At 39.4% G+C, this 24,232-nt stretch overlaps 1 protein-coding gene across 3 annotated transcripts in view; it reads left to right on the top strand.

Annotated features, from left to right (window-relative positions):
* The first annotated feature begins 286 nt into the window (after window positions 1-286).
* Window positions 287-24,232, top strand: part of PDE4DIP (phosphodiesterase 4D interacting protein) — a 198,988-nt gene continuing 175,042 nt past the window's right edge. For all 3 annotated transcript variants that reach the window (XM_087444629.1, XM_087444580.1, XM_087444575.1), the window contains exon 1: window positions 287-711. In XM_087444629.1, the coding sequence (XP_087300755.1) occupies window positions 479-711 (233 nt within the window). In that variant the 5' untranslated portion in view covers window positions 287-478. The remainder of the gene's footprint in view (window positions 712-24,232) is intronic.

Genomic DNA, 24,232 nt, shown 5'->3' with positions numbered 1-24,232 from the left:
GAGAAGTAGTGATTCTGAGGAGAGGATAATATAAGAGGATGACTGCTTTTGAGGGAGGAGGAGAACAAAAACTGGGAAAATACGGGGAGAGAGGAAATGAGAAAAGGAGAAAGTTCTTGAGGTTGGAAATTGAGGATGGTGACAATAGAACGGATAGGAAAAATAAAGAATGAAGTCTGGGAATGAAAAGCTCTCCACGTGGGGGTAGTAGGTGGAGAGAGAATGGGGAGATGATAGAGGGTGAAGAGGCAGCGGCGGATGTTTGTGGGAGAGGGACAGAGGCAATCTGGGCGGAGCAGGTGGCAGAGGCAGGCGCGGAGGAGGCCTAGTCCTTCCAGGTCTCCACCACAACAGTGGCAACTGGTGTGAATACTCATCCACGCCTAGAGGATGGATGCGCCTTGTCAGTGCGGGAAGATCGTAGGAAAACCAAGCAGGGACGGTAGCTAGGACTGGCGTGGCCAGGCTCGGGAAATCCATGAACAGGACCAACAGCGGATCCTGCTGCCGCCGCCGCTGCGACTGCAGCAGCTGCTGCTGCGCATCCCGCCGGGCGCACCACGCGCCTTACTGGTCTGGGGACACGGCGCAAGCCCCACAGCCCTCGCGGCGGTCTCCTGGCCGGGAAGGACGGCATCCCGAGCAGGCTGGGAGCTGGGCAGCAGCGGCCGAGGAGGAAGAGGCAGTCGCGGCGGCCGCACCCTGGATGAGGTGAGAGCACCGCGGGTGCGCAGGAGGCTGCAGACTGCGCCGAGAGGCGCGGCGCGCCTTGCGCTGGGCTAGAGAACCGCTCCTGGGGCTGGGACTCAGGGGCTGGAGACCTGGGCGCCTGGGAGGGATTGGTGCCAAGTGACATTAGCTTGGAGAACGTTGAAGGGCACCAGGAGTGAGGGGTGATGCAGCTGGTGGCGGGGACGGGAGGGGGAGAGACAGTGGAGGGTTGCCTAGAAATAAAGATGGGGTGCTGGATTGTACCGGACTAAATCTTGGGAAACTCAGTCTCTATCCCAAGGTCTCTGCTTAATGTGTAGACCACCCGCTTTGTTGGCGGAGATGAGGTTGAAGGCCATGCTTGTTGGGTGGAGTCAAAAGAGAGATGAATACATGATTCAGAAGGCCATGTCAGGGTGGAAGCATTAGGGATAGTAAAAGGAGATAAAGGATCAGGAAATGTGTATGGGAGTACATTTGAAAGAGTAGGCACTGCCTTCTCTTACACCCTCTTTTTAATTTTTTTTTTTCATATTTATCTTAGATACAGACAGCAAGATGGGGGTTGGTGACGGTCCCTTCTTCCTAGGCTACCTCTCTTCCCCTACAGAGCTGGAGCCCTGCCTGTTGGCTGGATGAGGTTGTGCAGGACAAGCTCCACCCAAACAGGTCCCTTCCTTTGCTCTGGCTTGGAAGATCGGGCAAATGAGGCCCAAATTGTCTTCACGCAGCAGTAGCAGGATGAAAATCTGACATGCATACGATTTTTTGGAGAAGAGACAGATGGTGCTGCTGCCTTTTTTGAAATAAGCATTTCCTTGTCATAGCATCTTTGGCTTATTCTTTTATGGGAAGCTAGTACCCATGAAACAAACTACAAGGCTATAGTGGTTTCAGTCTCTAAGCTGCCCTTAACTAACTGGGATCTGAAAAAAGTTACTAATTTCTCTAGGCCTCAGTTTCCTATGTGTAAAATCAGGATTTGGATCTTTTGAGTATTTATTACAGAACTAAATATTAATGGAATCTGTATTCTGTGTTCAGAACTATGCTTTATTTGTGAACTAGGAAACAAGTTTATTTACAGCCACTTAATTGTATTGATTCATCATACTGTCCACTGTTTATTTGAGAAGACTGAATCAGACATTCAGTTAACAGTGCTTAAAGGAATCACATTTCTATTAAGAAATCCATAATAAATTACTGCTTTTAAGAAGGAATGAAGCAAGAAGTATTCATTATTTGATTTTTTATAAAGTGAAATTTTAGCCTAAATATAAGTACTTTTTTTTTTAACATATGTATCTATGGGGTGTTGAATATTTTTTACAGAGTACTTTGGAGTTTTTTTAAAGCTTGAAACAAAAAAATTTAATCTGCATATATATTTATAATTTAAAATCTTCTTAACTACTTTATCTACACTGGGGTGACCTCCTTTCATCAAAAGAAGCATTACCATTGCAAAATTTTAAGTGGATCGTGACTTCTTATCATAAAGGTGTGATTTTTCTTACTGTCTTTGGTAACAAAAAGTTTGTAGGATTAGAATTTGGTTCTCTAAATTGTGGTTTAATTGTTAAAATAAATAGCATGCTTTAATTATTTCATTAATAGTTACTCATCTGACAAACCTCTACATTCATCTTAGTTGATGTAATGACGAGCCTTGAAATGTTTTTAAACATTTCAGGAATTCTCAAAGGAAACAGTGTCAGGGACTTCACTGAGGTTGGTGCTACTCTGACCTTCATTTAAAAATCAAGTCTCCAGGAATGTGCAGCGTACTTTTAAAAACATACGTGTCTTAGCTATAATATTAGAGGTTTATGAGAATTAGAGGCTTGTACTTGGGAAGGAGTGTTTTTGGTATCCAATTTTCTAACTCCCAATCAACTAAAAAATGAAAGAAAGCAACTCTGCACACTATCCAGATTCAATTTAATTCAGTGTTATTTATTGAGCAGTGCTGGTGGAGGCCAGTACAAAACTGGATCCAAAACTACCCTCAGGTACCTGAGACTCTGTAGTTCTAAACTATGCTCATCTAACTATGTATAGTATGGAGTAAGTGCTGTAACAGAAAGATGAACTGTGGAAATAAAAAATAAGTAAATAAAAGAATATCTCTGGGGAAGGCTGGCTGACTGTGTCCCAAGAAGCCATACAAGGTGGCCTTATCTTGGAAAGTATGTGAGAATCTGGTCTTTAACTTGTTGAGTCTGTTTCTCACACTGATATTCAACAAATCTGCGAGACTATGATATAAACCCAGGATGGCAAATTATTAATTTATAATGAGGATTCTAACATCTTAGAGAATTAGACCCTCTTTTGTTATTTCAGTGAGGTCTCTGGGCATACTTGCCGCATTCAGAAGCCACATTAGAACCAAAAGATTGTTTGTGAAACTTGAATTTAGAACAAAGGGGATTAATCAGTGAATTCTAAATTTTAAAAAACACTTAAAAGCTTCAAACAGAGTATCAAGGGATACAAATGGGTTCTTCCTTCCCTGGATGGTGTGTCACTAATGATCAAACTCTCTTCTTACATACACCTTTTTTCTGTCTCTGACATGCTAATATTTTCAACCAGGTCATAGTCTGTTTGGCTTGGGGAATCCTTGTGTCTGTTTCAAGTGTCTGCACATCTCTTCTCTGAACCAGTTTGTCTTCACCATAGCTTGGTGAGCGTACTTGCCCTAGGTAAAATTCATGACAGGGATAGGGAAGTGGGATTGGGGGACCTTGTTACAGCCCCTATGTCCTGGCAATATGAACCAGGTAGTTAGTGGCAACTGGATATGGTGCTAAGGGACAGTGGATCAGAGAGGGCTTCACACACTCAGGAGATGAACTTTGTCTGGCCTAATAAGATAATGAAGTCAGGGTTGAGGGGAAGGCAAATTTTAGCCCAGGGATACAAGCAGATGTATGGCCCTGAGAAAATGCCTTATTGAAGTGAGACCCACACTGGGACAGTACTTTTCTATGAGGATGTAATTCAAAGATGATCCTCTTTCAAGTATACAGCTATTTAAAAAGAGGAGTTAAGTGAGTTGCTGATGGCAGTCTGCCTCATTGTGTACTTTTGAAGCCTAGCAGATTGCACATTCTAGGTGGATAGCCTGGAACCAGCAGACAACTGTCAGGGGGAATGATGTTGGAGAAGGTTCAGTCAATTTCTAATATCAAACGTCAACCATTGTGTCTCTTTAGCCATCTCTCCTTTTGTTATTATTATTTTTTGCTGCTTTATTGAGATATAATTGATATACAATAAACTGGGCAAATTTAAAGTGCACGATTTGAAAAATTTTGATATATGTATATATCTGTGAAATTATCACATATCCCTCATCCCAAAAAGTTTCCTTCTGCTCTTTTATAATCCCTCCCTCCTGTCTCTTCCTGCCCTAGTAACACACAGACAACCACTGATCTTTCTGTCACTATATGTTAGTTTGCATTTTCTAGAATTCTATATAAATGGGTACATACAGTATGTACTTTTTGCTTTTGCCTGGCTTCTTTTACTCAGAGTAGTTATTTTGAGGTTTATCCATGCTATTGACAGTATCAGTAGCCCATTTTCTTTCATTGCTGAGTAGTATTTCATTGTATGGATATGCCATAATTTGTTTATTAATTCATCAGTTGTTGAGTTGTTTCCAGTTTTTTGGCTATTACAAATAAAGTTGCTGTGAACATTGGTGTACAAGTCTTTATGTGTGCATATGCTTTCATTTCTCTTGGTAAATTTCTGGGAGTAGAAGAGTAGGCGTATGTTTAACTTTTTAAGAAATTGCCAACCTCTTTGTCAAAGGGATTGTACCGTTTATGTTCCCACTAGTAATGCATGCAGGTTCCCATTTCTCCACACCCTTGCCAACATTTGTTACTGTTATGTCTTTTTTTTTTTTTGTGAGGAGATCAGCCCTGTGCTAACATCTGCCAATCCTCCTCTTTTTTTTGCCGAGGAAGGCTGGCCCTGGGCTAACATCCATGCCCATCTTCCTCCACTTTATATGGGACGCCGCCACAGCATGGCTTTCCAAGCAGTGCCTTGGTGCGCACCTGGGATCTGAACCGGCAAACCCCGGGCCGCTGCAGCTGAGTGCACGCACTTAACCACTTGTGCCACCGGGCCAGCCCCTGTCTTTTTTTTTTTGTTTTGTGAGGAAGATTTGCCCTGAGCTAACATCTGATGCCAATCTTCTTCTTTTCACTGAGGAGGATTGGCCCTGTGCTAACATCTGTGCCCATCTTCCTGTACTTTATATGGGATGCTGCCACAGCATAGCTTGACAAGCACTGTGTCAGTGCACGCCCGGGATCCGAACCTGCGAACCCCGGGCCGCCGCAGCAGAGCACGCGCACTCAACCGCTCAGCCACCGGGCTGGCCTCTGTCTGTCTTTTTTATTGTAGCCATTCTAGTGGGTATCTTATTACAGTTTTGATTTGCATTTCCCTATTGACTACTGATGTTGAACATCTTTTCATGTGCTTAATTACCATCTGTATGTTATTGGTGAAGTGTCTGTTGAAATCTTCTGCCCATTTTCTATTGAGTTGTTTGCTTTTTTATTGTTAAATTTGGGAGTTCTTTATATTTTCTAAATATGAATCTTTATTATACATGTACTTTGAAAACGTTTTCTTCCAGTCTATAGCTTATCTTTTCATTTTAGTAACAGTGGCTTTCAAAGACCAGAGGTTTTTAAATTTTGCTGAAGTAAGTCCAAACTATCAAATTTCTCTTTTATGGATTTTGCTTTTAGTGTTATGTCTAAGAAGTCATTGCTTAACCCAAGGTCACAAAAATATTCTCCTATGTTTTTCCCTAGAAGTTTTATAGTTTTTCATTTTACATTTAGGTCTCTTATCCATTTTGAGTTAAGTTTTGTATATAGTGCAAGGTACTGATCAAAGTTCATTTTGTGCATATAGGTATCCAGTGGTTCCAACACTGCTTGTTGAGAAATCTATCCTTTCTCCATTTAATTGCCTTTGCACTTTTATTGAATATCAATTGACCATATATATGTGAGTCTATGTCTGAACTTTCTATTCTGTTCCATTGATTTGTCTGTCTTTAGACCAATACCATACTGTGTTGATTACTGTAGCTTTGTAAGTCTTGAAATCATGTAGTACAAGTCCTCCAACTTTGTTCTTATTCAAAATTGTTGCAGCTATTCTAAGTCCTCTGCATTCCCATATACATTTTAGAATCCATTTGTCAATATAGTCAAAAAGCCTGCTAGGCATTTGAGTGGGATTGTATTGAGTCTATAGATTAATTTGGAGAGAATTGATATTTTAACAATATTGAATTTTCTGATCCATAAACATGGTATATCTCTCCATTTATTTAGGTCCATGGATCTCAACTGGGGGTAATTGTGCCTCACAAAAGACATTTGACAATATTTGGACACATTTTTGATTATCATAACTCACAGCAAGGGTGATACTGGCATCTAGTACATATGGTCAGGAGTACTGGTAAACACCCTACGATGCACAGGACAGTTCTGACAATGAAGAATTATCCAACCCAAAACATCAATAGTGTTGAGATTGAGAGACCCTTATTTAGCTCTTCTTCAATTTCTTTTAGCAGTGTTTTATGTTTTTAGTACATAAGATTCACACTTCTTATGAGACACTAATCCCTAAATTCTTCATATTTTAAATTCTAAGTGTCATTGTCTTTAAAATGTCAATTTCTGATTGTCCATTGCTAGTTTATGTTGATTTTTGCGTGTTGAACTTATATCCTCTAGCTGTGCTAAATTCACTATTTAGTTCTAGTAGATTTTTACGTAGATTCTGTAGAATTTTTTACGTGATGATTATGTCATCTACAAAAGAAAGAAAGAGAGAGATACAGTTTTAGATCTTACTTTCCAATCTCTATGTCTTTTGTTTGTTTATTTATTTTGCCTTACTGAAATAGCTAGCACCTCTAATACAAAGTTGAACTGAAATAGTGAAAGCAAACATCTTTGCCTTGTTCCTGATCTTAGGAGGAAAGCATCCAGTCTTTTACCATTAAGTGTGATGTTACCTATAGGTTTTTTGTAGGTACCTTTTATTAGGTTGAGGAAGTTCCCTTATAATCATAATTTTCTGAGAGTTTTTATTAGGAGTGGATGTTTAATTTTACGTTTATTGAGATGCCTATATCATTAAAAAAATTCTGTTAATGTGGTGAATTACATCAATTGATTAAGAATATTAAAATCAGTGTTGAGTTCCTGGGATAAATCCCACTTAGTCATGATATACTGTCCTTTCTATATTGTTGGATTAGATCTGCTAAAATTTTGTTAAGAATTTTTGCATCTGTGTTCAGGAGAGATGTTGGTTTGTATTCTTCACTCATAATGCCTTTGTCTGGATTTAGTATAACGATAATGTTGGCCTCATAAAATGAGTTGGGAAGTATTCCCTCCTCTTCATTTTTGGAGAGAGTTTCTGTGGAATTGGCTTTATTTCTTCCTTAAATGTTTAATAGAATTCTAAGGAAAATTATTAACATAATGTCTTCAAGTTTCATCGTGTTGTAGCATGTGTCAGAATTCTGTTCCTTTTTAAGGCTGAATAATATTCTGTTATATGTATATAGCATATTCTGTTTATCTGTTTGTCCTGTTGCTGGACTTTTGGGTTGTTTCCACCTTTTGGCTATTGTGAATAATGCTGCAGTGAACATGGGTGTACAAATAACTCTTTGAGTCCCTGCTTTCAATTCTTTTGAGTATTTACCCAGAAGTGAAATTTCTGAGTCATATGGTAATTCTATGTTTAATTTTTTGAGGAACTACCATATTATTTGCCACAGGTTCCCACCAATAGTGCGCAAGGGTTCTGATTTCTCTATATCCTCACTAACGCTTGTTATTTTCTGGGTTTTTTTTTTTCCCACCCCAATAATAGCCATCCTAATGGGTGTGAGGTGGAATCTCACTGTGGTTTTGGTTTGCATTTCCCTAATGATTAGTGATGTAAGAGATATTTTTTAAAGTCGTTTCACATTTACTCACATATTTACCACTTCCAGTGCTCTTCATTAGTTTGTTTAGATCTGGATTTCCATCTGGTATCATTTCCCTTCTTCCTGAAAGAATTCCTTTAACATTTCTTACTCTTATTGTGCAGATGCTAGTGGGGAATTCTTTCAGCTTTTGTATATCTGACAAAGTTTTTTTTTCACCTTCCTGTTTGAAAGTTATTTTTGCTGGTTATCAGGACTGACTACATAATGTGGTCGTAATTCTGGGGCCTGATGCAAAATGAAAATGTAGAGCCCTCTGTTCAAAAATTATTAAGAATTTCAAGCCATCACAGCAGAACATTAAGTCAAACACAGTCCTTCTGAGCATAGTACCCTGTGTGACCGCACAAGTTTCACACACAAGAAGGCTACTCTGCTGATTATAGAATTCTAGGTAACTGCTTTTTTTTTTCTTTTAGTATTTTAAAGATGTTGTTCTGCTATCTTTTAGCTTGCAATTTTTTCTGATGAGAATTCATTCTTATTTTTGTTTCTCTGTGTATAATGGATCTTTTTTTCTCCTGAATGCTTTTAAGATTTTCCTTTTATCACTGATCTTAAGCAATTTGATTACAATGTACCTTGGTGTAGTTATTTTTGTGTTTCTTGTGCTTTGGGTTTGTTGAGCCTATTGGGTCTGTGTGTTTATAGTTTTCATTAAAGTTGGACAATTTTCAGCCATTATTTCTTCGAAAAATTTTTGTTACTCCTTCTAACTCCTTTCCTTGGGGACTCCAACTGTACATATATTAAATCACTTGATTTTTTTCCCACAGATCACTGATGCTTCGTTCATTCTTTTCAGTCTTTTTTCTCTTTGTTTTATTTTGGATCATTTTTATGTTATGTTTTCAAGTTCACTAACCTTTCTTCTGCATTGTCTAATCTGCTGTTAATCTCATTCAGTGTATTTTTCAGCTCAGATATTGTCTTTTTCATCTCTAGAAGTTTGATTTGTGTCTTTTTTTATAACTTACATGTATTTTACTTAACTTGATTAATCTTCATTCTACCTTCTTGAATATATGGAATGTTATAATAACTGTTTTAATTCTAACATCTGTGTCAGTTTCTAGTATGTTTCTAGTGATTGATTTTTCTCTTCATTTTGAGTAGTGTTTTTCTGCTTCTTTCTCTGCCTGGTAGTATGTGATTAGATGCCACACATTAAGCATTTTACCTGTTGGGTGCTACATAATTTTGTATTTCTGTAAATATTCTTGAGCTTTATTCTGGGACATAGTTAAGTTACTTGGAAACAATCTGACCTTTTTGGGTCTTGTTTTTAAGGTTTTCTAGGTGAAATCAAAGCAAAATTTCATATACAGTTAACTTTCCCCACTAGTGGGCTGATAGTCTTTTGAGTATTCTGCCCAATATGCCATGAATTATGAGATTTTTTTCATTTTGGTTGCTAGGGAAAGAAACTATTTCCAGCCTTGTGTGAGCCCAGAGGATTGTCCCTCAGATTCTCTCATGTGGTTCTTACCCCAGCTTCAGTTTCCTTATACAAATGTGCTGATCAGTACTCAGCTGAATACTTAAGGGGCCCCTCTGCAGATTTCTTGAATTTTCTCTTTTCTGGTACTCTGCTCTATGGACTTTAGCTCTCTTGGCTTTCCTGGATTCCTAGCTTGATCTCAACTTAGAGAGATAAGTAGGCTCTGCTTTGATTCCCTCTCTTACCGCTATGAACCATAAATACTTTCCAGGAAGTAAGCTCGGGCAGTTGTGTGGCTCACTTTTTTTTTTATTCTCTGGGATCACTATCTATGCTGCCTGATATCCAGTGTTTGAAAATCTTTGTTTTGTATATTTTATCCAATTTTTTAGTTATTTCTATCAGGGGTGATTGAGAATATATATAGACCCTGTTACTTTATGCTATTTGGAAGTAAAAGCATCTTTCTAGCCATCTTTTAAATTAGTAGTTTTCAATCCTGGCTACACATTAGAATTACCTGGGAGAGGTTTTTAAAAACACTGACATGCAGGATCTACTCCAGACCAGTTAAATCAGACTCTTTCAGATTGAGGCCCTAGCCTTGGTATTCTTTAAAAGTACTCAGGGTTGTCTTATATACAGCAGGGTTAGAGAACCACTGAATTAAAGAAACTTGCATTTATAAGCAATTCTGAGAGACTTCTGTGTTCTGTCACTCCAATCAAGACACAAAGGTGGTTTTTTTGTTTTGCTGTTTATTTATTTGTTTTGTATTTTTGATAAGCATTGTGGAGCTATAGAAGGTTTTAAAGCAGGGTACTGACATACTTAGATCTTTGCTTTAGAACCACAAGTGTGACAACAGAGTGGGAGATGGGGTGAAGTGGGTTGAGTCAAGAGACAGGGGATCATTGAGAAGCTATTACAAGCTGGGTCAGGGTCAGAGGTGATGAGGACCTGAACTTGGGCAGTGGTGGTAGGAATGGTGAAGAAGGGATAGATTTGAGAATTTCTGAGGTAGAATTGATGAGACTTGTTGATCAATAAAGTGTGGGAAATGAGGAAGAGGAAGGAAACAAGAGCGACTTAAATTTCTAGGTCAATCATGGAGTGATTAGTAACATCATTAACTGAGATAGATAATATGGTAGGAGAAGCATGTATCAGGGAAATGAATTGCTTTAGTGTGGAACTTCCAAAAGGAGGTGTCTTGTAGAACTGTCTCCTGACTTCTAAATTTTTCTGAAGCATAGGAGAGAGAAAACATTTAAGAGCATATCTTTCAAATGTGCTGTATGATTTTGAACAGTCATGTCTTTCTGCTTTTGTTTGACTTAGTTTAATATTAAAATCTGCTTGCATTTCTTAAGCATACATCAGTTTATATTAGAATAAAATAGATGTCTTCTAGATGACAAGATATCAGGTCAGGGATTATTGCAGAGGTTTTTCCCTTTTTTTAGCTGTGGGAGCATTCATTCACTCCTCCTTTCTTTGGACAATAATCCTACATTTCTTTTGGAGAGTTAGCTTTTTCGCCATTACTTTATTAAAGTCTTGGTGAAATAGTCAGTTAAGGTACCCTGCCCTCTTCTAGCTAAATGAGGGTGATGAGACCCACACTAGGACAGTCCAACTCTCTTCATGAACATTGCATCTTCAGTGAAGCAACACAGGAGTGAAAAAAATGGTTGAAACCAATTGGCTCCTTCTTGCTACCTGGGTTCTTATTCCTTCCCTACTTCTGCCCCTTCCAAGTCTGTTTTTTAGTCTTCAACTGTTCCTTTGGTTCTATGAGTCTCCCCTTCCAGAATCTTCTTTTTAAAAACTTAACGTAGCCAAAGTTGTTTCGTTCATCTTTTCGAAAAGTGTATACGGAATGCCAGGCATAATTCTGGGTGCTAGAATAGAATGAAGAATAAGATTATTGGGGCCGGCCCAGTGACGCAAGCAGTTAAGTGCGTGCCCTCCACTTTGGTGGCCCGGGGTTTGTGGGTTCAGATCCCGGGCACGCACCAAAGCACTGCTTGTCAAGCCATGCTGTGGTGGCATCCCATATAAAGTAGAGGAAGATGGGCATGGATGTTAGCTCAGGGCCAATCTTCCTCAGCACACACACACAAAAAAAAAGAAGAGGAGGATTGGCATCAGGTGTTAGCTCAGGACTGATCTTCCTCACACACACACAGAAAAGAATAAGATTATTGGATAAAGGCTCTACCCTCACAAGCTTAAATTTAGTGAAACTGTAGTAGTACTGGTGAGGAGCTAGACAGCAAACAAGTAAATATACAAATAAAATGATTTCTGATAGTAATAAAGTTTATAAGGAAAATAAAATAGAATCATTGGTTAGAAAGGGATTGAGGCAGATAACAAGAGAACTGCAATTGTAAAACTCCTAAGGTAGAAATAAGCTTGGTGGTTTGAGGAGGAGAAAGAAGAGCAGGCAACTGGAGCCTGCTAAGCAGAAGGAGAGTGGCCGGAGATGAGGCGGAAGAGGTGGGCTGGGCTGGACCTTGTAGGCCGTGGTAACAAGTTGATTTTATTCTAAGGACATTGAGAAACCAATGAAGAGTTTGAAGCAGGAGTGTGATGGGATCTGGAAAATGTTTGAAAATATCACGCTGCTATTGTAGAGCAGACTTTAGGAGGCCGAGAGTGGAAGCAAGGAGGCTACTTTGAAGACTGTTCCAGTAAGTAGTCCAGATATGAGATAATGGTGATTTATTTCAATCATGGTGGTAGCAGTGGGGGTGGTAAGAAGGGAACAGGTTCAAAAGATATTTTGGAGGTGGAGCCATCAAGATTTGCTGGTGTATTGGATGAGGAGAATGAAGTTTTAAAAGGAGGTATAACAGGCCTTTTAAGAAAGAGTAATTTAAATTGAAAATTGCTCTAAAAAATAGTCTTTATATTAAAAAAAATTTTAATGTGAATTAAAAAAAAAAGAGTAATTTTACCCCATAGCCTCAAGGGTAAAATTAGTTCAGGGATGGGCGCTTGACTCAAGTCCAAACAAGATTCTTTAGGAGCCTCCTGAAAGAGGCAGCCTTTCTTCTAATGGATGTGAATCTGAGGGAGAAAGTAGGCCTGGACCTGCTGGCAAATAACTTGCTACCTTGCAGACACTGAAAATAAAACCAGCAGAGAAAATAATGAAGAGAAGAAGAGAGATATTGTTGGAGTCTGTTTTAGGCTGTATTTAAACCTCTGGCTGAGGTTTTTCGCTTAACCCTAGTTGAAGTTTTATACCCGCTCAGTATAGGGGTGGTGGTGGTTAGGTGATGGGACAAAGGGATGGAGGTCACTCCAATGGGGAAGACTCTGGATAACATAAAAAATATCTTCACAGAGGACTGCATATGATGACCAGATGGTGCTAGTGTTCATGGTGGGAAGGTGGTAGCAGGCAGGGAGATATTTGCCTCAGGACATTCCAACCACTTCTTCAAGTTACCTGTTCTCTCAGGCTTATTTGACAGAGCAGCTTCATAAGTAGAGGGGATGGTACTAGATCTCACAGGAGTTACAAACAGAATTCTGTTAGATTTTGATCACTCATTTCCATGGCAGCAGCATTGCCATTATTATTGTTACATGTATAATTGTATTGTTAATAATATTGATTGAGCACGTGCTACATGCCACGCCATGTCTTAAGCAATTTATAAGCGTAATCTCATTTAATCCTCACTCCAGTTCTGTGAGAAAGATGCTATTATTATTCCCGCTTTTTTTTCCATCATTTTTTTAATTTATGTTTTAATAGTTTATAACATTGTGAAATTTTGGGTTGTGCATTTTTGTTTGTCCATCACCATATATATGTCTCCCTTCACCCCTTGTGCCCACCCCCCACCCCCATTGCCCCTGGTAACCACAGTACAGTTTTCTCTGTCCATGTGTTGGTTTATATTCCACATATGAGTGAGATCATACAGTGTTTGTCTTTCTCTTTCTGGCTTACTTCACTTAACATAATACCCTCCAGGCCCATCCATGTTGTTGCAAATGGGATGATTTTGTCTTTTTTTATGGCTGAGTAGTATTCCATTGTATATATATACCACATCTTCTTGACCCGATTGTCAGTCGAGGGACACTTAGGTTGCTTCCACTTCTTGGCTATAGTGAATAATGCTGCAATGAACATAGGGGTGCATAAGCCTCTTTGGATTGTTGATTTCAGGTTCATTGGATATTATCCCCACTTTTATAGAAATGTTAAATAATTTGACATGGTTATGAAGTGGTACAGGGGATGCTTAATTGGCAGGTGCTAAATTTTTTTTCATGTACATTTGAGTAGTTATTTTTGTCCATCTTGTATGCTTTAAAAATTTTCTTCTTTCAATGACTCTAGATTTGCTTTTCCTTAACAAACAAATCAAAACGATCAAAAACAACAACAAAAAGCCTTTCATAGAGCTTTGACAAAAATGGTTTGGTCTCCAAATTAGCATAACAAGTGTGAAATGTCATCTGTTTTAAAATAATAAGCTGCATTATTAAAATCTGACCTTGCGAGGATTTGCTTTCTAATTCATGTGGCAAAATGCCTGAAGCTCAGCACAGAGAAATGAATGACCTGATTAAAACAAAAAGGAGTGTACCTGGATGTGACTGAGAAATCTATCAAAAAAGCATCAGGGAGAGCTCCATATTCAGGTTAATAAAATTGAATGGCACATTTCAAAGGAGAATCTGGGACACTGTTCAAATGACAAAGACTTAAAGGAAGCTGGGCTCACTGCCCAGAACAATAGGCACATGAATTCACAGAATGGGGAGCTTTTTCCACTGTGTGTTTGCTCATGCATACGCACATTTAACCATACAACACTAGCTCAGAGAAAGTGGAACCAGTAAAAGAAATGTTAACGTGAACAAGTGCCCTTAGGGTACAAATAGAAACAATACCATATTTTAGCATCCTTTTAGTCCAAATCTATAATAATATCCAAATCTATAACATCTTTTTGCCTCATTGCTATGGAAACCTTGACTTTGTAATCTCCAATAATATATTGCAACTAAAATGTACAGCTTTCTTATAATCTCAGCAAGAAAGGTTTTGGTGGATTGCACATATCTTCTAAAAAAATGTTCTTAGTAGTAATTAAAAGCTTAAAATTAAAATTTTAAGTAATTAAAAGTAATTCTGGAGAGAGAATGCTTAGGCAGTATATTCTATAGAATGGTCTTACAAAGGTACTACTTATCACTCCCTTAATTTTTTCACCATAAATCTAGTTTCCTGTTAAATAAGTGCTCTGAATTCTTTGTCCTTTACTAAAGAGAATAATAGCTTCTTTGTGAATGGGAGGGCTGGGTCTCTAACTCTACAGCATGACCTTGGATTGAGGGAAGGGGAGGGTTCAGTGGTCCATGTATCAGTTGTCTATTGCTGCATAGCAAAACCCCAAAACTTAGTGGCTGTGATGGTTAATTTTATGTGTCAACTCTCCTGGATCACAAGGTGCCCAGGTATTTGGCTACACATTATTTCTGGGTGAGTTTGTGATGGTGTTTCCAGATCAAATTAGCATTTGAAATCAGTAGACTGAGTAAAGCAGATTGCCCTCCCCAATATGGGTGGTCACTATCTAACCCACGGAGTTCCTAAATAGAACAAAAAGATGGAGGAAGGGAGAATTTGCTCTCTCTCTGTCTGACTGCGTGAGGTGGAACATTAGTCTTTTCACCTGGGATTGGGACTTACACTATAGGCCCTGTGGTTCTCAGAACGATACCATCGGCTTTCCTGGGCTTCCAGTTTCCAGACAGCAGATTGTGGGATTTCTTAGCCTCCATAATTGCATGAGTCAATCCCTTAAAAAAAACTTCTTTCCAAGGTAAAGAGTGTGATTACCAGGGATCATTGGGGGCCATCTTAAGAGTTCCCCTACCACAGACTGCATCCATTACTTGAACTCTTGGAAATTAGAGGAACAATGGGATTTATTCCTTCCTTTTGGAGCAAGGCTAGTACAAATCAAGCACAAAAAGCAAGGAGGAGTGTAACCAGAGCTGAGGCTGCAGACTATGTATGTCACGTTAAAGAATTTCATCTGTATCCTCAGAACAATAAAAACCTCAGACTCCACTTGAGTCAGCTCTCCAAGCATCCCTGGAAGACACTGCTGGCAGTGACTGGCTCTGGCCATCTTCTTGGATGCCTTAAGAGTTGAGGGGATCAATTTCCAGACAGATAATGTAACCTGTTTACAGCACAAGATGTGCACTGGTTGGGAAGCTCTGCCTTAGATGACCTATTGGGAGACCACCTTGTATATGTAGTTTACAGTGATGGTCCCTAAGCCTCTATTCATTTACTCAGGTTTGCCCAAGAAAAGATCCTAGCTGGTGTATCCATTGTGTCTTATATGCACTACAATGCAACAGTACTTGCCACCAAATTAGAGTATGTTTCCAATATAAATTAGCAAAGCTGCCCTCAGATTGGTCAGGGCTTGGTAGAGCCAGAAACTGGGGGCATATATGAGGTTAAAATAACTTAATAGTAATATTAATGTTATTAATAAAGGTAATAACTATTGATTTTTATTTTTTTTATTTTTTTATTTTTTATTTATTTTTTTATTTTTTATTTTATTTTTTTTAAAATTTTTTGTTTATTGCAGTAACATTGGTTTATAACATTGTAAAAATTTCAGGTGTACATCATTGTACTTCTATTTCTGCATAGATTACATCATGTTCACCACCAAAATACTAATTACAACCCATCACCACACACATGTACCCAATTATCCCTTTCACCCTCCTCCCTCCCCCCTTCCCCTCTGGTAACCACCAATCCAATCTCTGTCCCTATGTGTTTGTTTATTGTTGTTATTATCTACTACTTAATGAAGGAAATCATACGGTATTTGACCTTCTCCCTCTGACTTATTTCACTTTGCATCATGCCCTCAATGTCCATCCATGTTGTCACAAATGGCTGGATTTCATCGTTTCTTATGGCTGAGTAGTATTCCATTGTATATATATACCACAGCTTTTTATCCATTCGTCCCTTGATGGGCACTTAGGTTGCTTCCAAGTCTTGGCTATCGTGAATAAGGCTGCAATGAACACAGGGGTGCATGTACCTTTGCAAATTGGTGTTTTCAAGTTCTTTGGATAAATACCCAACAGTGGAATAGCTGGATCATATGGTAGTTCTATCGTTGATTTTTTGAGGAATCTCCATACTGTTTTCCATAGTGGCTGCACCAGTTTGCACTCCCACCAGCAGTGTATGAGAGTTCCCTTCTCTCCACAACCTCTCCAACACATGTTGTTTCCTGTCTTGTTAATTATAGCCATTCTGACGGGCGTGAGGTGATATCTCATTGTAGTTTTGATTTGCATTTCCCTGATAGTTAGTGATTTTGAACATCTTTTCATGTGTCTGTTGGCCATCTGTATATCTTCTTTGGAGATATGTCTGTTCAGGTCTTTTGCCCATTTTTTAATTGGGTTGGTAGTTTTTTTGTTGTTGAGATGCATGAGTTCTTTATATATTTTGGAGATTAAGCTCTTATCAGATGTATGGTTTGCAAATATCTTCTCCCAATTGTTAGGTTGTCTTTTCGTTTTGTTGATAGTTTCCTTTGCTGTGCAGAAGCTTTTTAGTTTGATGTAGTCCCATTTGTTTATTTTTTCTATTGTTTCTCTTGCCCGGTCAGATGTGGTGTTTGAAAAGATGTTGCTAAGACTGATGTCGAAGAGCGTACTGCCTATGTTTTCTTCTAGAAGTTTCACAGTTTCAGGTCTTACATTCAAGTCTTTAATCCATTTGGAGTTAATTTTTGTGTATGGTGTAAGGTAAGAGTCTACTTTCATTTTTTTGCATATGGCTATCCAGTTTTCCCAACACCATTTGTTGAAGAGACTTTCTTTTCCCCATTGTATGTTCTTGGCTCCTTTGTCAAAGATTAGCTGTCCATAGATGTGTGGGTTTATTTCTGGGCTTTCGATTCTATTCCATTGATCTGTGTGTCTGTTTTTGTGCCAGTACCATGCTGTTTTGGTTACTATAGCTTTGTAGTATATTTTGAAATCAGGAGTGTGATACCTCCAGCTTTGTTCTTTTTTCTCAGGATTCCTTTAGCTATTCGGGGTCTTTTGTTGTTCCATATAAATTTTAGGATTCTTTGTTCTATTTCTGTGAAAAATGTTGTTGGAACTTTGATAGGGATTGCATTGAATCTATAGATGGCTTTAGGAAGTATGGACATCTTAACTATGTTAATTCTTCCAATCCAAGAGCACGGAATATCTTTCCATTTCTTTGTGTCTTCTTCAATTTCTTTCAGAAATGTTTTATAGTTTTCCGTGTACAGATCTTTCACCTCTTTGGTTAAGTTTATTCCTAGGTATTTTATTCTTTTTGTTGTCACAATCATTTTTAGTTATTGCATCATTTCATTCTTTACGTAATAATTAAAATGTTATACTTTGAAGGATTAACAGAATTTCAACATGTAAAGTATATATATAAAGAGATTTTCACTCTGAATTGTATCTAGAATACTTACCTGTATTTTAGAGTGAATGTTCAGATATTTAAAAAAATGTAAATGGCATACTTTATTTGTATTACCGACATGTTATGCTGGGTAGATATTATGGTAACCCACATGAGCATAAGTTCAGAGATGTAAGGAACAATACTGAAGTCAGCATTCAGCTATTGGGTTTTGCAAAGCTGAAGCCAAATGGCAGATTTTGGCTCAATCGTGATGCTGAACTTTGGCGCATCTCTAAATTTTATATCCTCTTTTTACTCTTCTAGTTGGCCACAGGGGCTAGTTTTTCTCAGCCTTCAACTTCAGCTCTTCAGTGGCTGCAGCTTTTTCTCTTTTCCTTGCTTCAGTGAAACCTTAAAAGACTTCCGTGTACCTTACCGCCCTCCAATCTAGTCCTAGTCTCACAGGCAGAAACTGGATGTCAAGGGGAACCAGGAGCGGGGGCCAATCCCTAGAAATAAAGCCGTCACAAACTGAGCTAAAAAACCAGGGCCCTGCCTTCAATTGGGCTGAGCCCCAAGTTATATTTCAATGAAAGAAAACTGGAAGCAGAGTTTGGCCCTAGGTGGACTAAGAGCCTGGCAAATAGTTCAGTTCTCCAGGTTGAGAACACAGTCAGAACTGTGACTCCAGTGTCCTGCCCGGAGGATCGGTTTTAAAAAAAAATGGCACAAAGGACCCAAGGCTAGTGAGGTGGCTGGCCCTGTGAGGCAGATGTAGGTAGAGCAGCAGAAGGCAGGCCTAGGGTGCCCTACCACTAGGAACCAGGCAAGCCATCTGAAGGAACATGCAAATACCTGGTGCCTACAGATGGCCTGACAGGTAACGTAAATGAGTGGAGCAGGTCAGGTGTAAGATCATAGAGGGTAGTGTTGGTGACTGTGATTACCTGGAGCGTTTAAGTCTCATCTAAGGGCCAAACAAGATACATTGTGAGACCGATTCTGTAAGATAGGTTCTGCCAGCAGGGGGCACCTGTAGATGGTTTGCACTGTTGCAAGATCAGGTTCGGTACTTATGGATGGGCAGCTCTTGCCAAAGGAGAGGCTCCAGTTGGATGAAGTTTCCTAAGCAGGTTGAATTCACTAGAGCCTGCATGGAGGATGTAGCATGGCTACTTTTAATTTCCAGAGCCAACTGCAGTCCATGTGACAGGAAGACTACAGGTGAGGCAGATTTGGTCTTTGAGTCGAGTGGGCAGGCACCTCAAACTGAGAGTTGAGGCTCAGAGTTTTCTTAAAAGGACAGGCTGGTTACATTAGCAGCAACTCATGAGGTGACTTGTTCTTTTCTCCCTCCCCCACCCATCTCCCTTTTCCATCTGTTCTACCATCTCCCCAATGCCCTATAAATCACAGAAACTTGCCCTTGAACCTTAAAACTATTTGGAAGAACTGGCCTTGGCTCAGATAGTCACCTTTGCCTTGTGGTGTCTTCTAAGTGCCACCCGATGTCTGGCAATTCATAATGCACAGACAGCTGTTGACAGCAAGGTCAGCAGAACAGAGCACTAGAGAGTACCAGTTTGCCTCTTGTCACACCACCTGGATGACCAGCCGGGCCCCGACTAGACTGAAGCAAGTAAGGCATTCCCTCCTAGGGTTGTGCAAATGCAGGGGCAGCTGGGGCCTTTATTCAAAATTTTGATATTTTGTTCATCATGGATTTTTTGCACTAATTTTGTTTTTTAAAATATCATTTACCTTGATTACTGAGATTTTGGCATCCCTTAAATTTTGCCCCACAGGCGAGTGCCTCCCCTCACCCTAGGTCCGGCCCTGAAACAGCTTCACAGTTGAATCAAAAGCTTGAATCACTTGAACCAGTCCATCAGCACCAGGACCTTCTGGCCTTGGTTTTTCTCTCCCTCTGTCTCCAAATTTACCAAAGCCAACACACAGAGGATGCAATCATTCTTTTCTGTATATCACAGCTGATTTAGAGTCAGCTAGCATTTCTGTATCTGTTGTTATGTCACAGATCTAGCCTCAAAATGAAATACTTTTGTCTAATTTAAAGATTATTTTAGTTGAAAGGAATCATAGTGATTAATGTTGGGTGTGTTTGTTCTTTTACTGAACAGATATGATCTAGAATGGGATTAACTCTTACAGCCACTATACTCACTTGGACTTTTCAAGGATAAAGCACTGTTGAGGTGTGCTCATGTTTTATCTAGGATTGCCAGATGTTTGACATTGAACTCCACAGCTCAGTATTTTGGTTTCTTATATGCCAAGATGAAAATTAAAACAAAAGTGAAAACACAGCTGTGGGATTTTTCTCATTAAAATTTTTTCTTGATTGTGTGAGGCTTTCTGAGGCTGTATCTCACTATTTCTGAACCATTGCCAGCTGGAAGAAAGGACAAGCATCTGTTCTAAACTGCCAAGAAATTGACTTCAGTAGTTGTGATGTAGATGAGGGAATTTGTCTTTGTCGTACAGTTCACCTTTGTCCTGGGAGTGATTATTTGGATAGGCTGTCTTGGTTGGACATATTTGAGCCAAATATCTGCCAGGGATAGCTCCTGATAGTAGTTAAATAATTCAATGCAAATACTTCAGATTCTGTTTAAAAGCGACAAAAGCTGACCTGGGAGAAGTGGTATATTCTTTTAAATAATCAGAGTAATTTAATAATTTTAATTATTCTTAGGAGATACACAATGAAATATTTAAGGGTGAAGACTCCACATCTTACTTTCATATGGTGCATCAATAATTGTGTGTTGGGGGGTGGGGAGAGAGAAAACAAATGTGGCAAAATGTTAGCGACTGGTGAACCAAGTGAAAGATTTACAGGACGTCATTGTACTATTTTTGCAACTTTTCCATATGTTTAAAATTTTTAAATTTTTGTCAAACTGGAATGTTTTAAAAACTGATTTGTTTTAAATAAATATATATACAGATATACTTATATGTATATATGAAAATGTGTATATACATATATGTGAAACGTAACATTGATTTTTAAAAACTTTAAGATCCGATTGTAGAGGAGATAGAACACCAGAGATCCTCAGTGTCTGCCAGAATTTTAAATCCAGAGAAATCTATCTTGACCCATGGGTCATTGGGGGACAAGCTAGTAGATGGCCTGATACAGAAACAAAGGCAGAGACTGTAGCTGTATGACTGCCTTGTCCTCAGCAATATGTGTTCTGATTCAGAATCCAGTCTGAGCTCTCCACCAAGATCGTGCATTGCATTGGTTATCGTCTCTGGATTTCTTAAGAGGTCCAGATTGCCTGATGCATGCTGCTTGGCCTTGGACTGGAACTGCTTGTCCCACCCTACCCTAGAAAATGACTCAGGTTTTAGTGATGGTGCAATTGTCATGAATGCCTTGAAAGCTATTTGTGAATTTATTCCAGTATTGTTTCTGGTTCCAGAAATTTATTTATTAACCCTCACATCAGTCCCTTAAATTTTTAAGGCCCATTATCTACATTCAAAGCAAGGAGAATTATCCAGGTAATTCATACGAGTCTCTCTTCACTGTTCTAAGCCTCTTCCTAGAAATTTACATACCACATTTCTTGCCTGATTCGCTCTCCTCCAACATCAGATACACATAAATAGGGGGTGTTGAAAGGATGAGGGAGATTGTATGAGTAAATTACCACCAGCTGTCTGAAGGCTTGGTCATAATTTTTTTCCTTGAGGTTTTTGTTACAGCTGACAGACAAGGCTAACTAGTGAAAGAGATGGGTCCTCTTTCACACACAGTCCTCAAGACAGGGGGAGGAGGTTGCAAGATATAAAGGGAGGAATACAAGATGGAGGAAATAGCCACTTTTTTTGTGCCTAGAACTCCAGACAGGAAGTGAGGGAACCAGCTTATTCAGCTTCCTTGCCAGTGCCTTGGTCTCATAAGATAACTCAGAGAGCTGAGAAATGGAGAATCTGGGTCACTGGCCTAGCCCTAGAGAGCAGTTTGAAGCAGAACTGAAATTAAAATTCACAATTTCTATACAGGGTTAGAATCCTGCCTGGTAGGCAAACATTAATAAAAAAAATAGCTGTGATTTTTTGAAGGCCTAAAAGGTGCTGGGGAATGAATTAAACCCTTTTCATATATTATCTCATTTTGTTCTCACAAGTGCCCTGGTAGGTAGTTGTTATTGTTAATTTTACTTTACAAATGAGGAAGCTAAAGCAGAGTTTAAGTAACTTGTCAAAATCACAGGGCTGGAAATTGACGGGGGGGGATTTGAACCCAAGTGTCCCTTACTCTAGGGCCAGTAATCTTAACCACTCTGTGGTAATGCTTGCCAGTGACAGCTTCTCTGCACGGCTTTTCCAGATGAATGGGGCCCTAGGCAGTGACTCAGGGGAGATTGGGAACATTTCTCCTTCTACCAATGAAACTTTAAATTTTTAAACAAAAGCACTTTTTGCAATCCTAACATATGATAAAGTTCTATATTACTACCATCCTTCAGGACCCTACTCAGATGCTGCCTTCTTTGTGAGACCTTCTCTAGTCAAATTTAATCACTCCTTCCTTTGTGTTCCTCTTTGTGCCTTTACTGTAGCCCTTACACTATCTGATTTGTATTACGGTTTGATGAATGCCTGCCCGACTTTCCACACTAGATTTTAAACACATAGCACAAATGTTTAGCATATGCTCTGTAAGTGTTTGTTGAACTAATGTTGAATTGAATGAACTAAGGTAAGGAAATTGCTCCTGAGTTTTACCAGTTTGTGGGAATAAATTAAGTCCCATGAGCATTAGCTATCTTTAAACTCCTACCTGTTCCTTTAGGAAATGAAGTCTTTTCCCAAGTCCCCTTTCCCCACCCAAGTATTTCTGCTTGTCCCAAGGATTATTTCCCAATCTCTCACAAACTGCTCCTGGTTCTGATCTCTGAGGCACAGCTGCCACTTCACCTACTATGTATAGTCCTCTGAGTCACACATCCCCTAGGCCCTGCCCCGCTCCAGCTCCTGAAGGGCAGATCTTTCAATTCATATATGTACAACCTTTTCTCTTCAGGTTCCTTATATGGTCTGGGTATAAGGCACATCTATCCAAGCCTCTGTTCTGCCCATTATTAGTTCCTTCGTTGGACTAATAATACAGATAACAGACTTGAATTTATGAATTCCATTGGACCATGTTTTTTACCACATGAAACTTCAGTTTTATTATACCTGGGAACATGCTTCTCTTGCTGGCCTGTCATTTAGTCTCTCTAAGGCCCAGTTTCTTCATTTATAAAACAAGGTTGCCTTGTTGGGATGCTCTCTTAATACTGCTTGGTTTCTCTTCATTGCACTTATCATCATCTGGCATATTGTAGTTATTTCTTTGTTTATTGTCTGTCTATATCAGTAGACTGTAAACTCCGTGAAAACAGGGTCTTTGCTGTTTTTTCTTTTTAACTACTGTGTCCCTAGAATATAGAATAGTGCCTGACACATAATGGTCCTCAGTAAGTATTTTTTGAATGAATGAGATAATATATCAGAATTATTGTGTACATTTTGAGGCCAGTTGTCTATTTCTGCATAATGATGTACTTAAAAACTTGGTGGTTTAAAACAACAATCATTTTATTGTATTTTATGATTTTGTGGGTCAGGAATTTGGACAGCTCTCAGCTGAGCAGTTTTTCTGCTTCGTGTGGTGTTCACTGGGTCACTCGGTGGTATTCAGCTGAAGGCTGCTCTGGGGGTCCCAGAACAACTTGACTTGCGTCAGGCATAGAATGTGAGTGTGGCCTGATGCCTTCATGCGGATTGCTGGGTGATATTTCACAAGTGGTCTCAGGGCCTCTCCTCAGGGTCTCTCCAGCAAGGTTGTCAGATTTCTTTCATGGCAGCTCAGTATATCAAGAGGCCCAGGTGGAAGCTGCAAGGCTTCTTATAACCCAAACTCAGAATTTACGACCTAGCACCACATTCTGTTGATCGAGTAAGTTACTAAGACCAGCCTAGATTCAAGGGGAGGAGAATTAGACCCCACTTCTCAATGGGAGAAGTAGCAAAGAACTTTCAGCCATCTTTAATCTACCATATACTTACACATTTTGGCCTTAAACTTCACCGTGTGCATTACTCATTCCCTCCTAAAGCCCCCAAAAGTTTTGTAACATGTGCTATATCAGCTCAGAAGTCCAGAATCTCACCATCTAAATCAAGTTCAGGTGAAGATGAAGCTCCTGGGGTATACCTCCTTGTGTATGATTCTTCTTGATCTGAAGACCTCTTGGTCTACCCTCTGGGCTGTTGGTTCCATTCTTTTTGTGTGCGTGTGTGAGGAAGATTGTCCCTGAGCTAACATCTGTGCCAGTCTTCCTCCATTTTGTATATGGGACACTGCCACAGCATGGCCTGGTGAGTGGAGTATAGGTCCACGCGTGGAATCTGAACCTGTGAACCCCGGGTTGGGGAAGTAGAGCATGCAAACTTGACCACTGCACCACCGGGCCGGCCCCTTGCTTCCATTCTTTGA

This window comes from Ceratotherium simum, chromosome 2 (genome assembly GCF_057802395.1).
Source record: "Ceratotherium simum simum isolate JZ-2026a chromosome 2, ASM5780239v1, whole genome shotgun sequence".
NCBI classification, from domain to species: domain Eukaryota; kingdom Metazoa; phylum Chordata; class Mammalia; order Perissodactyla; family Rhinocerotidae; genus Ceratotherium; species Ceratotherium simum.
This window is presented reverse-complemented; position numbering and strand designations above follow the sequence as displayed.